The following is a 19,054-nucleotide window of genomic DNA, read 5'->3' on the forward strand; positions in this document are numbered from 1 at the left end:
AAAAACACCACATTTTGAGCAAAAAGCAGAGAAAATTCAATTTTTGTGACGGACTTTTCATAGAGATCCCATTCAGAGCGATCTTTAAAACAGACACGGACATGCAGCCGCTTGCCATAGGGCAATACTTCCGGGTTTAAAAAGTTGCGGAACCTGGTGGATAATAGCGGTATTGCGGAAAGACGGAAAATCTCGTCATTGGCGGGGAAGCGTTTTCTCTTAATTGACGAGATATCTCGTCACTGGCGGTGAAAGAGTTAAACACAGATCTTATTTTTTGCGATAATCCAGAAGTCTATGGCTTTTTAGCGAGGGAACCATTTTCCTGCTAACTTCCAGGGTGGCCTACAAAAATACGTCATCCCTGCGGCACTAAAATGATTAAAATGATTTTTTACTGTCTTTTAACTTGTATTAGTGCCTGCCACACCACCAGAGGGCCCTATTATGGTGAAGAAGATGGATTAGACTATCACTTTGAGACGGAGGAAGAGTTTCAAAAAATGATTCAAATGGTAATTCTCAGTCCAAACCATTAACGAGCATACAGTTTCGTCTTTTTATAGTTGCTACATGATCTCTAAGTGGCAGTGGCATACATCTCAAGTATTAAACTCAATTCAACAGTACTAAGTAGACATAATTCTGTGCCCATTCATCTGTAAAAATGCAGCGCTTGAGGCCATATTGGTCTGCAATGCGATGACATGTCAAATATTCGATGAGTGCAGGAATTTACCCAACATTCCCAACATCCCCAGGCCCCTCAGGTGTTTTTGAGACAGTGCATGTCTTGTCTGTTCCCACTATCTGGTTTCGACTGTATAGGTCCAGTGTTATTGATTGATAGAGCTTTTTGATGTGTAATTATAAACGTATGCCGCCAGCGTAGGAGACAAGACTGAGTTAAGGCTTACAGACAAACCTCACTAACCTTTATCACAGAAACACAGATGTGTGCCGGCACACTGCAGACACAAGCACTCTTCTTGTCTCCTTCTCAAAGCTTTGTATTTCTCTCTATGGACCTGGTAGACGAAATAAAGGGGTGGATTAGATCATGGTAACACTGAAAAAATGGTCACTGGGACAGTACCCTTTAAAAAGATCCTATTTTGTATCATTAGGTATAGAAATGTATTCATTTGGTACCAATATGCATCTTTCAGATGTATCTTTGAAGTACTAATAAGCTCTCATTGGTACAAATATGCACTCTTTCTGTGCAAAGGTGTACTTTTTGGTACATATTTTAACAGTTTACTGATATTGTAAAACCAACCCAAAAAGAAATGACGCATATCAGTGGAGTTAACATATATGAGGTAGGCTATGTTTTGTATAAAATGGTTTTCTAGAAGAAAAGCATGACAGGAAGAGACTGAAGCATCATGCTGGGTGATAAATTGCATTGCATTGCATTGAAGAGGCTCAACGAACCCAGGTGCAGTAAAACACAGGGGTCAGAGGTTTGTCTGTGAGCAGCCACGTGAAGAACAATGTTCCCCTGCCATGAAAGGTCACACGTTTGGGCTGAAAGGGTCTTTCTGCAATGAATCTTTGCTGAACACCATGAACATTTATGATGAAGATAAATAGATAAAGTTTTGATAAGCTTTCACCGTGGTACTTCATGACATTCAGGATCTGTTTACAGTATCTTTAACTCTCTCTCAGGGTAAGTTTGTCCAGACAGTGCAGTATGGAGGTCATTGGTACGGTCTGTCTCGGGAGTCTATTGAACGTGTGGCTCGCGAGGGTCTGGCCTGCTGCGTACACATGGAAGTAGAGGTACGGTCACCATGCATTGACCAGCTACAAAATACCACAAACCGGGGTTAATTACTGTATACTGAACCTTATGTGTGTTTCTCCCAACACCAGGGAGTGTATAGCTTGAAGAAATCGTACTTTGAACCGCGTTACGTCCTGCTTATCCCAACCACTGTTGATAATTATATATGCTGTTTGAAAGCGAGAGGATTTTACAGTAATGCTCAGATGGAAACGGCTGTGTCTCGCATTGATTTGTACGCCAAGATCAACAGAGAAAAGCCTGGCTTTTTTGATAACGTCATCTCTTGTGGTAAGAAACTTGTATTAATCTTTTTTAGACCAATTACATTTTCTGTATTAACAGGACAAAAACACTAGGTTGTTTTATCACTTGTTTGGGTAAAATATGTTGTGATCGTTCATTTTTGTGATCTACCCAATGGTTGGGTTGGTCAATTTCTACACATCCATTAGTTCAATCCAGTATTTTCAGAAGACCATTCTCAAGATCTGTTTAAGTTTTGATCGAAACCTTGCTGCTATTGAAACTCGATTTCCACCCTTTTCTAAATGCACTGATATCACACCAAAAATTAGGGGGTTTTGTTTGTTCTTTTTGTTCCCCAGATGATCGTGCTGAGGCCTACATGATACTTAAGCAGCTGGTGCAGGAGTATCTTGGTTTGGAGGAACAGGGAGGAGATACCAGCTCCATCACACCTAACAACACTTCCACTAGTGAGTTTTTTTGTATTGTAGTTTGGACACAACTCTGTGAAGTGCAACATTAGTCAAAAATCTGTCACCCTAGAGGAAAAAATACTGTAAATTGCGTAAACAGTAGTGGCCAAAAGTGATGGTGATAAGTGGCCTTAATATGTGATCCTGGGCGACAGAACCAGTAATAAGGGTCAATTTTTTGAAATTGAGATACAGACGGCTTCATCAGAGGCAGGTGCGTTGTCACGGTTACGCGTCTGGTTGGAACTTTACTTCTGGTTTCTGTTTGTTTAATGGTCTGGCTAGTGGCAAAAATGAACAAATACCTTGTCAAAAATAACAAGTTTTGGTTTCCTAAAGACCAAAGCTGATCTGTAGACAACATTGTATACATTAGACCAGTGGTTCTCAAACTTTTTCTGCTTGCGGCCCCCCTTGTATACGGTGCAATCCTTCGCGGCCCCCCCAAAGAAAATTTATGACAAAAACAGTTCTAAAATGTTACATTATAATTAAAGAAAATATATTAAATTATACAAAGTAGTGATGTTGGTTAGTAGGCTTATTTTTTTTTTGGTTTAATTACACAAAATGTATGATTTTTTATAAAATGTCATAAAACTGGGGCCCCCTGGCTCTGTCTCGCGGCCCCCCTGGGGGCCCCGGACCCCAGTTTGAGAACCACTGCTTTAGCCTATATACAGTAGTACACATTTTACACAGCAACATTAGTTCAGTGTCGTTTTGTATTGCTTTATCTATGAAATATGAACATGAAGGTAATCTACATGTTGTTTATTTAGCTTGTTATCAGAAATAAAGTACTCTAAAAGGACTGTTGTTATTGATTCTTAGAGGAGTTTACCGGAAGTTACTTGTGTTCCACGAAAGCCGTTTGTTTATGTTTTTACTGCTGAAACCGTCAATACATCACCTGTAAGCTGAATAAATAAGCTTTCCATTGATGTATGGTTTGTTAGGATATTAGCCTGAGATATAACAACTTGGAAATCTGGAATCTGAGGCTGCAAAAATAAAAAAATATTGAAAAAAATCGCCTTTAAAGTTGTCCAAATGAAGTCCTTAGCAGCACATAGGGTCAATGACATGACGTTAATTATTTTGTGTTGTATGGTTCAATTAAATGTTAAAGGGTTAAAATTTTAAAATAAATGTCTGGTTTTATTTCATTTTGACAGAATATTTGTGGGATAATTGCAAAAATGTCAATGTGGTGTAACCGGTCTGTGTCAATTGGTGTAACTAGTTTCTTTTTTTAATTAAAATGTAAATATATTCATAAAAAATATGGAATAAAATATAATCTACAGTAGTTTAGTATAATATGATTTTGTCAAAGATTATTTAGCAAAACAGAGCTGTTTTCAGCATATGTGGACAAATATTACAAAAACGCATTAAAATGTACATTTAAAAAATAACTAATAAAATTATATTGTAAAATTTTTTTTGATGATTACGCTTACATACCATCAATGTGGATAAACTATTTCATATTTATCATTCTTTGGCACAATTGGTGGTTACACCACTTGACATTTACAGGTCCATTTAGTCTTTACTTTCATAAAAATTTTATTGCATAAAATTTACATAAATACATGTGCATTGAAAGAAGCCTGATGCATGCTTTTAAAACAAGTTTTTTTAAAAGATTTTTGAATTTCTCATCTTGCCAAACCGTTTTTGTCACTGACCCATTGCTGATGATAAATACATTTTTTATATATTTACGTTAGTAAAAAAAATAAAAAATCTTCATGAAACATGATCTTTACCTACTGTAATATCAATATCGATATCGATAAAATAAAATAACATATCTATTGCTTCAAATTTACCCGTGTGACTTATGACTGGTTTTGTTGTCAATGGTCTTTGCTTTCTATTATTTGCCAATGCAATATTTAATTTTAATGCACCTTCAGGTTTTAATCTAACCATTGTTAGATTAAAACTTCAAAATACTGTATAAGGTGTATGGTAAAAGTTGACAAAACAATGAACTTTTATGGTATTTATTAGACAAAATACTTTTGGCAAAAAGTCAACACGGCATATAAGAAAATTTGGGTTTTACACGAATATACAAAGACATGCATAGAGAAACAAAAAGCTTATAGATACTGAGATAAAGCACACATTTACTACAGTTTTTTATGTTATGTTACTAATATTCGTTGATCCTCTTTTGTGGTAATATTTTGTAGTCATTGTCCTGGGCCATGTCCTTATAAACTATGCACATGTGTTGTGTCTAATTTTTTACCAAGCCTTCTTAAATTCTTCTCAAAGCTAGGTTTACGTTATACTATAAACACATCAATGCAACATGCATACAAACGTTTTAATGCATTTTTAATAAAAGATTTGAATAAACATCACTTTTGGCCACTGCTATAGACTGTTTCAGCGGGAACAACATGGCCTTTGTGGCACAAACTTAATTTCCAGAAGACTTCCGCATAGAATCAATAACAACAAAGTCGCTCTAGAGTAGATTATTTCTGATAGCAAGGGAAATAAATTACAAGTAAATTACCTTAGTTTAAAACATATCTTAAGCATATCAACTACTAAAATGAGCTAACGTTACTGTGTAAAATTATTGTATACAATGTTAGCTACAGATCCTTGAATTCTTGTCTTGCTAGCAAGTGCCAAAACTTCACACAGCGCTGATCCATCCTCGTTGTCTCCCTTTGTGCTCAGGAAACCAAACTTCATTATTTTCGACAAGGTATTTGCTCCAGAAGTCAGTTTAGTCACAAGCCAAACAGATAAACAAGCACAGAGCGGAAGTTAACTTCAGGCCAGGCGTATAACCGTGAAATCGCAAGTACGTCCGATGAAACCATCTATATCTCATAAGCTATGCACAGATGGCTTCCAAGCTAATATACATGAACCAAGAGCCAGAAAACTTTGTTTTTGGATTTCACTGGCTCATTAACCGAAGTTTGTTTTGTCTACGGGACACTTCTACAGGATTATAAGCGATATAGTTGTAATTAGTTGTACTTGGTGTGAAGCTGTGACATTTCACTGCTGCAGCCACAGCAGACATCTGTTCACGATGGCCGAGTGCCCTGATGATACCTCTGTCATAGACACAACAGGTGAGGTCCTGGCAGCCAAGGCAGAGGACGCTGACCTCATGGATTCCTACAGCAGAAACTACCAGAAAAAAATCCAGGCAAACATGAACACGTCCCAGACCCCGGCCGTAAGTGAGAGAGAATGTAGCGTGGTTGGGTGATTCTCACGAAATCCAGATTTAGAAGGTGTCCAGACAATTTTTTTGTTTTTTGCACATATAAGATTAAGGTCTGAACTTACTATAGCCATTATTTATAGATAATTAAAAAAATATTTCCTATAAAATTATTTAAATTTTTTAGATTATCATTATCAAAAATTATCATTACCGCAACGTGATATTACATTAAATATATGCATTTACAAACTTATGTTTCGGTAATGAGAACTAAAAAGTTGTCTAGGTACTATGAGAAACAAATTTTCAAAAATAAGAACTGCTTTCCTGGTAGCCATCTTGAGTGTCACAGTGTCCCTTCCAACAATTAAAAAAAAAAAAAAGAGTTCCTTGAGGGCTTAAACAATGATTGAAAATTGTTGCGGAGGATGAGAAAATTGGTTTTGGACATATTTATATTCCTTATTATTATTGTGTCGACATTTACCAATGATCACCAAATACCACATGTTTCTTTACTGTAAATGTTTATAGTATAACATGCACTGAAGCTTTTTATATTTTAATTATAAATATTTCCATGTCAAAGAACCCAAATCTAGTCATGGACACGTTGCGGTAATGACAATTTTCCCCTTAAATGTGGAAAAAACAACCAAATTGGTTTGTATGCTGTCATTTTAAATCATGTGCAAAATAGTAAATGAAGAGATGTTTGCAACTCTTATTTTGATATTCTTAATTTCCATGACACCTCATAAGTCTTATTTCGCGAGAATCACCCGGTTGCATAACAGCATAACTTTTCCCATCCAGGTCAACTATTGAATCCAAAGTTCAAAGAAATTATTTAATTCTTTTTATTAGTTATATACAAAAGCATCTTGGTCATGAATAAACTAAAACATATATTTTGTTCATCTGAAATGTTTCTGTAAACGCTGTAGGTATCTGCTTCATCAAACAGACGCGAGCAGCTGATTCGGGAAGCTTTGAATGGAAAGTGTCCTGGTGCTTACGCCGAGCTGTTTCAGAGGTAAGTTGGAACATTGATTTTGATTGCGTACAGATGATTGCTGAAGATTAGGATGTTGTGTGTTGTGTGTTTCACCAAACATCATCACAGGTAAGCATGTATACACTTTACTTTACTAACACGTGCCCATGTTAATTTGCTATGTGTCGCAGGAGTGCACCAACAGCTCCATCATCATTAGCCTCTCATTCCCGGCCACACCAAGGTCCCTCCCCGATTCATCCAGCTGGCCTCTGTGGTCCTGATGAGCAGCACAGCAGGTATACCGCACACACCTTGACATTTTTACCTTTAACCTCTCACCTCAAAAGCAATTAACCTCTCCCTAAAATCCTCTAACCCTCTACATCATTTCCTGAGACGTGTTTTATCCTGTAGCCCCTCCCCTAGTATTTATAACCTCTGTCTCCATTTCACACACATCTCAAGGCTCAAATATCAAAGTTTTATCCCTAGCTCAAAGTTAAAGCATTCAGGTTACTGACATGCCCCGGGCCACACAGAAGATGTATGTGTTGGAGCACGTACAGTATAATGCAGATTTACGACTATCTGTGCTTGCCTCTCATTTGTGTGAGCTCGGGGACTCCAAACAGGCAAGGAAATACAAGACTACTCCTGTGAAATATGCATGTCCCCAAGATATTTAAATACACTGTAATTTAGCTCATTAAGAAAAGTCCTCAGAGACTGTGTGGTGCACTGGCGTTTGCTTATTAGATGGGAAAATATTATACAAATAATATGCTGGTCCAAATTGTGTTTAACATGACTTGTTTATCGAAACGGGAAGATGCATTTCGTGTTGATTTTATTAATTCTACTACGCTCTTTAAAAACCAAATTGAAAATGCAAGCTGGAATCAGGGGATGTCTGTGAAGAGACCATTCATTGCCAGCTCTGAAAACAAATGTGATGCCAATCAAAACTGTTTGTATTAAATCACTTGAGTGTTCAGTTAATTCAGCCCTGATGTTTGTGTGTTATTTAAACTAAACCTATAGAGAGAGAGCAGGTAATTTCCATATTATAGCGTTTTTCCTTCCAGCAAAACAGGATTATTGGAAAATATGACCTCCATTAGTCTCTGATAATATGAGCACCATTATTTTTCATCTTCTACAACTTTTAATCTATCTTTAACTTGTTTCCTTGTTTTGTCACAGTTCGGAGGAATCCCGTGCCAGTTCTGGCCTGTCCATGAGGAGCTCGGCAGGTGTGCTGTCTGCAGAGATCCCAGCCAGGGGATCAGAAGTTGGGTCAGGGCTCAGCATAGAGCCTCTGGAAATGTCTATGTTGGGACAGGACAGAGGTGATAAGCTGGTGCCATTCATGTTATTTTCTGTTTACATACCATTACAAAATCTAGCTTTGAAATGTTCCTTAAAATGCAACATATACATTTACTCAATCACATAAAGTAAAAGAAAATAAAGAAGTGCGTTAAAGGGATAGTTTACCCAAAAATAAAAATTCTGTCATTATTTACTCACCCTATAAACCTTTATAAATTTATTTGTTTAGAGCAACATAAATGAAGATATGCTTAGGAATGTTTGTAAGCAAACCGATCAGAAGCCATTAGTCCCTTTCGCACATACAGTCTTTACTGGTAGTTTACTGGTAAATTGCAGTTAACAGGTCATGTGTGAACAGAACCATTCTGGTAAATCAGTGCTGCTAATTTACCAGTAAAAGAGGTTGTAAGATTACCAGTCATTTACCGGTATGCGCTGGGTCAATGACATGACGTTATTTATTTTGCGTCGTATGGGTTAAATTAAATGTAAAGGGGTTAAAATTTCAAAATAAATTGCAGATTACTTGCATACATTCTCTTTTTTGAGTCTAAAATTTCTTATTTTATTTATTTTGAAAAAATATTTGGGGGCTAATTGCAAAAATGTCAATGTGGTGTAACCGGTCTGTGTCAATTGGTGTAACTCAGGGGTCTCAAACTCAAATTGGCTTGGGGCCATTTCTGAGATTGACATTTATTTGGAGGGCCGCAGAGCTATTTTAAGCTTAAAAAAGTAAAATTCTATTATTTAATGTATAATAAAAGCAGTGGTTTTTAGCTTTTAAATATACATTATTTTATATAAGTAAATAATTTCTTAACCTTCTCTTTAATAACTAAGGCCTATTAAAACCTTGCACTAAACTAATAAAAAAAATTACTGTAAACATTTATAAACTATTATAAAAAAAAATTACCATCAGTAAGTGTTTGTGTTTTGATTTATTTTGGATTGTTTACAGTCATAGTATTGACTTTATTACGTTCCATCTTTGTTATTCCACAGTTTTAATGAATTTGCTATTATATGTGGAAAAATATGAATAAGTAAAAGTGATCCTAAAACTTCTGAATGGGTAGTCAATGTTACATAAGCTAGTTAAACAGAAAAAATTATAATACTGCTAGGTGTAATTGCATAGCAGGCTACATAATAATATATTATACTTCATTAATATATAGCAGTATACATACTTTTATCCTCTGTATGTTTCTCCTCATCTTTCCTCTTTTAACCTGGGCACTTTGATGGCAATTTTTCTTATCTGTAGTTTATGTGTTGCATTACATCTATGGCTCTGCCTCATATTATGCGGTGTCTCGATAAGAAGTTGTGACTTGTTGATGTGAGCCCCACCGCAGCTCTTCTGATATTCACCCGGAAGTAACAAATCTTCTCTGGATAAACACTACAAAGTCCCGACCAGATTAACTGATCGCATGGTGACAATGATATGATTGACGCGAGGTTCAGATGAGGAATTAAAGTCCGATCACGCATTCCGTTATCCTCGCAATCACGGAGCGCGCGAGGCTCATAGCTGCGTAGCAACGGGTGACGCGACCCACGCCACAGAACGCAACTTCCGCTCCCGAGCACTTTAGAAAGTAAGAAACGCCTTGACTCGTTTAAACGCACGTTGTTAGACGCGACATGTCAACGAACCCTTAAACGTTTAAATAAAAAATGAAATGAATATGAAACAAAGTGAATAAAAATCTTTCTGCGGGCCAGATTATGTTATATTGTTGAAAGGTGCCGCGGGCCGCAGAGAGGGGGAGGGCGGGCCGCAAATGGCCCGCGGGCCGGGACTTTGAGACCACTGGTGTAACTAGTATTTTTTATGAAAAATATAAATATATTCATAGAAAATATAATCATCCAGTTGAGGATATTTTGACATACATTTTTTCATCATTTGTCAAAGATTATTTAGAAAAAAAGCTGTTTTCAGCATATGTCTGGACAAATATTATAAAAACGCATAAAAAAACGTATAACTTATGAAATGTATTTTTGTGTGATATTTTAAAATGTTTTTTTATGATGATTATGCTTACATGCCATCAAGGTGGATAAAATATTTAATATTTCTCATTCTTTGGCGCAACTGGCGGTAACATTTAAATTTTCAGGTCCACTCAGTCTTAAAGGAACAGTATGTAAGAAATGTTTATCAATTAATCATAAAATGGCCCTGATATGTCACTAGACATTAAGAAATCATTTTCATTTCAAATACTTATATCACTGACAACATTTGTCTGGCCAGGATATTGTCATTTAAAAAGTGGAGTTGCAGCTCTTAACTGATGTTTATGTTGTCATTTTGTGCATTGGCCACCAGCTGTGTGATTGCAGTACCTGTTTTAGCCACAAGTTTTGTGATTGCAATACCAGTTTTGGCCACAATCCTACATACTGTTCCTTTAACTTTCATAAAAAGGGTGCAAATGTAATTTGAATTTTTTATTGCATAAATTATGAAATAAACCTGGTGCATGCTTTTAAAACAAGTTTTTTGTCACTGACCCCGCTTTGTGTGAACACAAAATATAGATTACCGGCATTTAGAGCGTACGACGTCAGACCGCGGTGACAGCTTCGTGCCAATCATAATGTTTTGATACAGATGACGCGTTTACCCCCGCACTGTTTACAGATGTTTACACACACACACTGCTTAAAAGTCGAGCACACCTGAAGTTTACGTCCACATTTCTTCACCAAAGTTGTTTAAAACAGCTTACCAACTATATGCCAAATGGCTGACGTCCTTAGCACACCCTCTGTAAAGCCAAATGTGCAAACAGTATTGTTGTTTAAGACTGTTTAAAGTGTGTGTTGCAGGTTCTTTTTTTTCCGAATTTGTGCAACTTGCTTGTGTGTAATAACCATTTAAAGTGTTATCCATTGTATTTTATGTTGTTGGGTATCACAAAACCCGAAAAAGTATGAAAAAGTACAGCGGTTTGCAATGATTCTCCTTTCCCCCACAACGCACTGTATGACGTCACGCTGGGGAGAGAATTTATCAAAGCCGCATTGAGAGCATTGAGAATGACTATAGAAAGACGAGTAAAGTACAGTTCTGATAGCGCAGATTATAGATAGATAGATAGATAGATAGATAGATAGATAGATAGATAGATAGATAGATAGATAGATAGATAGATAGATAGATAGATAGATAGACAGACAGATAGATAGACAGACAGACAGACAGATGGATAGGCTAGTATAGAGAGATAGGCAGACAGCCAGATAGCATAACGTTAGCATATCTTCGTGTAGAAAGTAAACAAACAATTAACATACTCGTGCATGCTGGCTTGAGGGGGTCCATAATCCTGCCTGAAATGGGTGTAACTTTATGCGATCTTCAGCACAAACGGTTTTGGCAGCATGTCTCTAATCCAGGAAGGTGAGTGAGGCACGTCACATCTGTTCGCGGGGACCAGCGACCCAAACGCACTCACTTTCTTACAGCCAGTAGCGGAATGGTAATCGAGAGAGTCGGGACTTTCCCGGTGGGTCGATCTGATAATAGTTATCTGTTTCGAGTTAACAACACCGTCTGGCGGCGTGATGTGCGCCGGTTCCCGCAGCCCGCTGTGCGCCGGTTCCCGCAGCCCGCTGGTCAAAGTGCAGCCTCTCTGCTCAACAAAGTATATGAAAGTGCTCAACCTGTTCGGCAGGTCCAAACATGTACAGGATTTATAAAAATACGGTGATCAATGAGCGGTTCCTCCTCAAATGGCATAGTCTGTCGTGATGTAAAAAGCCGCCGAACGCCTGTTTATTACAGTATGTATGCGGTCCGAGTGTGCTGCAGCTGCTGACTGCTGCGTATAAAATGATCGTGTGATTCGTTATAATCGCATAAACAATATAACAAAGCATCCTTTTATTTCACAAAACAATATATTTGAGATATTATTTGATAGACTAGTAAGTGTGGATTAAGGATGTTTAAAAATCTCTAGCCTGGTGGTCAGGACATGAATGGATCAAATCAGCAGATTTGCGAAGTTTTATTTATCTCCAAAGATATCATAAATAATATTTAGCATGGTATCTTTGCAGTATAACACATTATATATTTCCTACGATGTATATATGATTTCCAAATTGTATACGCAAGTATTAAACAGCAATAAATGTCTCATCTATCTCTATGGCTCTGGCTGAGGCTTCCTTCACTTCTCCCCAACGTGACGTCATCGCAGAATTGCGTAAAAAAACCGTTTATACCAAAAACGTAAAAAAAGTGTTCTTTAAGACCATTTTTGAGACATTTTAAAAATTATACACATATCTTGAGTGATTTATGTACCCATTAATCGACAGTGGTGGTTAACCTGCAACACGCCCTTTAAGGTTCTGTTTGACGTCGCCTAATGCAATGTTGTTTGTCAACGAGCAACTTCGCGACTGTCAGCATTTGCCACAGATGTGAAAAAACAAAATACGGACTGTAGATATGAAGTCATAACCCGCCATTGTTTACAACACTGAGCTTGCCGCACGCCACAGGTTTCTCTCTGAGTTTACGGACATTTAAAGGAACAGTATGTAGAATTGTGGCCAAAACTGGTATTGCAATCACAAAACTTGTGGCTAAAACTGGTACTGCAATCACACAACTGGTGGCCAATGCACAACATGACAACATAAACATCAGTTGAGGGCTGCAACTCCACTTTTTAAATGACAATATCCTGGCCAGACCACTGTTGTCAGTGATATAAGTATTTGAAATGAAAATTATTTCTTAATGTCTATTGACATATTAGGGCCATTTAATGATTAATTGATATAAATTTCTTACACACTGTTCCTTTAAATGATACTGATGTGTAAATTATATCTTACTGGTGAAAAGATGGAACGTCACTGCATGTGTGAACAGCACATTTTTGTATTTACTAGTAAAGTCATATTTGTAAATTACAAAGGTTTGTAACAACATGAGACTGAGCGAATTACGACAGAATTTTCATTTTTAGGTGAACTATCCCTTTAAATTAATGTGACCCTCCCTGTGAAATTCAGGCTGAAGTCTTATCTAATTGTGAGATTTGGATCATCAAAGTTTGATGACCTTACTCAGTCAATATTAAAGATATCAAGGTTATATTTTCACAGAATGTTCTTTACATTATGTTGGATGAGTTTATGTAGAAAACAGTAAATCACAAAAAATGACTGCAGCTGGGTTTTCACAGGCAGGGTCACAAATGTGCACTTTATTTTACAATCATGTTCTTTAACTCTTTCCCCGCCATTGACAAGTTATCTCGTCAATTAAGAGAAAACACTTCTCCGCCAATGACGGGTTTTTACGGCAATCCATAATTCCGCTATTATACACTCTGGGTATGTTTTGATCATCTCTCTGAATCTGATCTCTAATAAAAGCTTTAGCTTTTTGATCAAAACTTGGAATTTCTTAAGAAACCTACCCATATTTGAGAGGTGATAAAAAGAGAACAAATGACGATAGGATGAAACAGGTTTTTTTGTTTGTTTGAAAGCAGAGGGTCTGTTCTTTCATTTGATATATTGATATATTGTATTTCCTGTATTTTCTGGATGTATTCTAATAAAGAGTCTGAGAAATAATAACATTGCAAAAACAGCAAATCTAATGGTAGCATGGTGGCCTAAGACTTTTGCACAGTACTGTACATTTAAAGATAACATTTTCTGGAAGGCATTAAACATTTGTTTAAATCATAAAAATGTTGGCGCTGGCTTGCAATTTTTTTTAAAAAACGCTGGCGGGTAAAGATTTAAGTACTTAGTACCTTCTGTGTAATTACTACTTCACAGCTCAACTGGTAGAGCATTGCAATAGAAGAGCAAATGGCATACTGATAAAATATATAATTTAAAAGTAAATCACTTTGTATAAAACCATTTGCCCAAATACATAAATATAAATACATGGGTACCTGTCCCTAACCCATTATTTTGTTTGGTAACTAACTTTTAATTGGTACAAAATTAAAATGTAATTTAATATTAAAATAAATTTAATTAAAACTAAAATTTAATTGGTACAAAATTGTTCCTTATGGTACACACAGAGGTATAATATTGTACCCCAAACGATACAACATTTCAATGTGTTGTACTGCATACCCATAAAGGTACAAAAATAAACCTTTGAGGGTACCACCCCAGTTTTGTACAACCAATTACCTATGAAAAGACTGTGCTGCATTTACAACATATGTTTAAAGTTTTATGTGACTAAGACATAGCTGACCTATCTCTCGCAGGTCGCATAGACTCACATCTAACTCCGGATGCTCCACGCTCCGAACGCATCTCTCCTACCCTCCCCTCCTCTCCCGGACGCCCCGGTGCCAACTCCAAACAGATCCTGCCCCCCATTCCATCTGGACGCAAGAGCAACGATTCTGGCCCAAAGCAGTGAAAGAGTAGAAAGGTTTGAGGAAGAGGGAAGATGTTGTGTTCATCCAGTTATCTATTAAGTTTTAATTAACCCTTTAACTTTAGAGACAGTCATTCAATGACAATGCAAGGGGACCGCTGTATAATACTTCAGCATTAGATCAACAGTAGGCATTAGAATCAACCTGAAGGTCTGTGTAATGATATGGAGACGAGTTTTTGTGGTAGTGTTACTTAAAGAGCATGTACTTAAAATTCACACAATGGGTCACATATTGTATGTTTATTTAATGTAATGTAATTGGTTACGTAGCCAAGCAATATTCACGTGTCATATTTACTCAAATCAATATTTCATTTCACCTCTGATATTCGGTTAGTGACAGTGGTTATGTGGTCGTTATTTGAACAGACTGATCTTTAGCATTTTTCATATGCATAAAGCAAACAAACTCCTCTGCTGACAATCCGGACCAGCTAGAAAATAACGGTCGTCTTTAAATAAATGTATCCTACGCTTAAATCTGACACATGTGGACAGAATAAATATTTAGAGACATGCATACAAGATATCTCTTGACACAAGTTGTGTTCGATTTCCACTTTCATTTGTCATAAGTGTGAGGTATTTCGTGTGCGCACACACCTGGCCGTCCATCAGCATCAGTCTTTCTTACCGGCAGATGTTGCAGTGATCTCATCATTCAAAGGCAGTTTCAGACACGATAGCTCATGGTGCTGCGAGAGCCCCCGGGCATAATCTACATAAAGTCTTCTTTAATCTCTTCTAATGTTTCTTTATATATCATTCATTTTTTAACAGCGTTCAGAGCGTAAGTGTGTTAGTTTTAACTCACCATCTCATGTGGTGTGAGATTATTGATCGATAAATAAAAGAATGAATTGGTTGTGTTGACATTGTTTATCAAGACCTTTGGTGTGGAGTCACACAATCAATAAGATAAAAATAATTTTCCTACTCTTTAAAACCTTTGCCTGCCTCCTTTCATTTCTGCACATATTTCAATAACATGCACTTATCTCGAAGAAGGACAATTGTGTCCACACTGCAATATCTAGAGCAGGACTGGAAGAATAAATTGAGAAAGGCTAAATCAAAGAAGAGCTGTTGTGTTTTTCTTTATAGCTGCGGTTTGTAAGTGCACATAGTAATGTTTCTAATAGTTTAGGCCTGCAGGGGTTACAGGTAATATCAGAATCTGCTGTTGATATGCTACATTGGTAGAAAGTTGCATAATATAATTTACATAAAATTACAATTTAGAGGCAAAACCCTTTAAGTGCGCCTAACATGTTTTCTTGAAAATGAGGATTTGTTTGTTAGGCTCTTATGTTTATGTTCAGTGATTTCACTTTTTCAACTAAAGGCTATTAATAATTGAAATGCTTTATTTCCACAAATGTCACTTTGGTCATTTAACCGTTTTTATTTTTTTACAAATTTGACTGTATTTCACTGCAAAACCCTCTAAGTGCATGCTAAAACATCCATGTCTTTGGATCGACTTCTTTGGACAAGATATAGTAAACATTTGCAAAATAAAAAAAGATGTAACTACACTGCGAAAAATGATGTGTTAATTTTTTACACATTGTGTGTGTCATGCCATTTAAGGCGTTATTTCTCCACAGTCCTGCGATGTTAAATCAGAAATGTCTTGTCTGCAAGTTTTCATTTATCACAAAAAAGAGTAACGCGAATAACCAAAAAAATACTTTGTTACATGTTCATTGCCGCTAAAAGTAGTGGAATTACAGTAATGGAATTACTTTGTAACCCGTTACTCTCGTCACTGTTTTAAACACAACTTGTGTTGTCCCTTTTATTTATTTTAACATAAATAACGCCTTAAATTAGCCTGGCTCCGCCCTCCTACGTGCTTCCGCTTAATTTCGCTTCAGCAGTACGTCTGGGATGGCTCTATAGAGTTTCGTTTTCTCCTGCAAAAATCTGCAGGACCAATCAGCGAACAGATGGGGGTGGCTAAGAACGATGACGTTGAGGTCGTGCGTCAGTTTGAGATGTGGTTCAGTAATGGCCGCGGAGAAAGACGTGAGAAAAGCTATTCGGTCCGTTGTTGCAAAACTGCCAAATATACAGAAGTTAAAGCCGGAGCAAGAACCAGGTTTGCTAAGTTTTGTTTGTCTGATTATTCTGACTTGTTGTTTCCGGACGGTTTCGGTGCATGATATACGTCACGACCACACGTTAGCGATTGGCTTTGGCAGATCCTGAGTGACTCTGGGCAGATCCAATAGTTTTAAACTTCAACAATGGACCCTCCTTAACAGAAGTAACGCTTTGCAATGGAGCGTGGCCAGACTCTCTGTACAAATGAAATGAATGTACGAGAGTCTGGTTGGACCAGGCTAGCCTTAAATGGCATGACACACACGATGTGTAAAAAATTAACACACCATTTTTTGCAGTGTAGAAACATTGCAAATGATGAAAGTCAAAAAACGGAAACTGGAGCCCAAATTAGGGGGCGCTGTGATGCATGTGGCTGCCACATTCGGGTTGTATTCAGGTGTAAGTATACTCACTAAAGGTTGAATGTGATCCATGATTGTTCTACATTCGTCTTCGTCTTCTACGTTCGTCTTCTGTGCACTTTGCCTGCCAGTATTTCTGAATGGCCTGAGAAAGATATTAAAGTTGCATTGTGTAACTCTTAGAGGGATCTTTTGACAAAAATGCAATATATTACACATAACTATATTTTGTATAATGATCTTACATAATGAACCATGTTTTTATTACCTTAGAATGAGTCGGTTTTATCTCCATACAACGCGGGTCCCCTTACATGGAAGTCGCCATTATGTTTCTACAGTAGCCCTAGCCGGACAACTGTTCTATAGAGCGTGTTTCATCCCTACGTTGTCTCAGACGATGAGATGTTTGTCCTGTGGCGGCTACCGTATGCGTTTTGAAATTGAGCGGTGAGCTGTTGGTTGCAATTTGCAATATCACCACTAGATGCCGGTAAAATGTCCACACACCACCTTAAGCGGATTTGAAGCAAAAGTATTTGATAAACATAATATAATCAGGGCCGGCCCTTGAGGTTATGGGGCCCTAGGCGAGACCTATAAAATGGGCCCCACTGGTGGAAAAAGTTTCATAGCAATGCAATTTAACAAGTGACATTAAAACAGACAAAAATTTAAATGTATATATTTAAGTGCAGAAGTCATATTAAGCAATGTTGTTAGTGCAACAACTGTAGTGCAACAGAACTACAGTACTGTACTGAAAGATAACATAACCATTGCATTGTTAGACGATACTACATTACCCATCATCCAAAACGTTTCATTTCCAAGCATGCGCAATGAGACACACCTCCGCAAGCGCAATCGCGTCATTAACATTATGCAAATTAGCCCACTCTGTTCTTATTTTGTAATGTTTTATTTCTTTACTTAGACTAATTTTTTGTATTTATTATAATTTTACTGTAGACTGTTGTGTGGGGAATTAATCCTGTTGTTAAATCTCTGTGTTTTTTTACACCTACCGTCTTTGTGATCCCTATTTTACTCAATAAGGTCCCTGCGCATGCAGCGTGTACTGCCTGCTGATCGCGTCTGTGAGATTTGTACAATGACAAAATAATTTTTATGCATGGAGGGCCCTCGTCTTGTCTCGGGGCCCCAGGCAATTGCCTGTTGGACGGGCCAGCCCTGCATATAATACGTTCCGAGAGCATTTGGAGTTTAGCAGCTCTTGTATGTGAACTCTTTCGTATATTTTAGCACAGGTAACAGACAATACTTTTCAGGCGGTAAGTATTAGCCTAGTTTAGGGGCAGTATTATCCCCTTCTGACCTCACAAGGGGAGCCAAATTTCAATGATCTATTTTTTCACATGCTTGCAGCGACTGGTTTACCAAAACTAAGTTACTGGGTTGATCTTTTTGACATTGTCTAGGATGATACAAAAAGTGGGAATCCAAGTAATGAAAATCTGACTCTTTCCATGATTAAGTGCGAACTAAATCATGGAAAGAGTCAGATTTTCATGATACGTCCTCTTTAAATAAATAATATCTGACTTTATTCAAGGAGTGATTCAACTTTCAAGACTGCAAATATCTAGGCCTAATCCGCGCTTATCCGGCTAGTTCCTGCCTAATAAATTAAATGCTTTGTCTTTTCAGAACAGGACAAAATTTTCTTGCATGTAAAGTGAATCAGCTGTCAACCGACAGGAACTTTTGTACTGGCGATGTAGCATTTGAGGCTTTTTGAAGGGGGCGGAGGCATCTGATCTTACTTAAAGATTGAGACCAGGAATTATTACTGTTCTCGTACTTGCCGTTTCAAATCCATTTGGCACGTACTGTATTAATGTCCTGCATAAATGACTTTAAAGAGTATCAAAAATTCCTTTTTGAAAGATTTATGATACAGCATTCATAAGATTCATATCACGTTGGAGCTATGCAAGGGTTATTTATGCAGGACAAGGGTCAACTTGTAATAACTTACATATACAAATGCACGTTTCTGTTGTTTGGCCGTGCTGGCA

At 37.2% G+C, this 19,054-nt stretch overlaps 1 protein-coding gene across 4 annotated transcripts in view; it reads left to right on the plus strand.

Annotated features, from left to right (window-relative positions):
• lrguk (leucine-rich repeats and guanylate kinase domain containing) overlaps window positions 1-16,076 on the plus strand; it is a 28,301-nt gene extending 12,225 nt beyond the window's left edge. For 2 of the 4 annotated variants that reach the window (XM_073814650.1, XM_073814654.1), the window contains exons 12-20: window positions 419-515; window positions 1,678-1,791; window positions 1,885-2,086; window positions 2,374-2,514; window positions 5,628-5,743; window positions 6,682-6,770; window positions 6,923-7,030; window positions 7,938-8,083; window positions 14,360-16,076. In XM_073814650.1, coding sequence (XP_073670751.1) covers window positions 419-515; window positions 1,678-1,791; window positions 1,885-2,086; window positions 2,374-2,514; window positions 5,628-5,743; window positions 6,682-6,770; window positions 6,923-7,030; window positions 7,938-8,083; window positions 14,360-14,517 — 1,171 coding nt within the window. In that variant the 3' untranslated portion in view covers window positions 14,518-16,076. Of the gene's footprint in view, window positions 1-418; window positions 516-1,677; window positions 1,792-1,884; window positions 2,087-2,373; window positions 2,515-5,627; window positions 5,744-6,681; window positions 6,771-6,922; window positions 7,031-7,937; window positions 8,084-14,359 lie in introns of those variants that run through there. The other 2 variants (XM_065284879.2, XM_073814655.1) reach the window with 2 other exon arrangements.
• The last annotated feature ends 2,978 nt before the right edge of the window (window positions 16,077-19,054 follow it).

This window comes from Paramisgurnus dabryanus, chromosome 1, assembly GCF_030506205.2.
Source record: "Paramisgurnus dabryanus chromosome 1, PD_genome_1.1, whole genome shotgun sequence".
In the NCBI taxonomy this organism is placed as follows: domain Eukaryota; kingdom Metazoa; phylum Chordata; class Actinopteri; order Cypriniformes; family Cobitidae; genus Paramisgurnus; species Paramisgurnus dabryanus.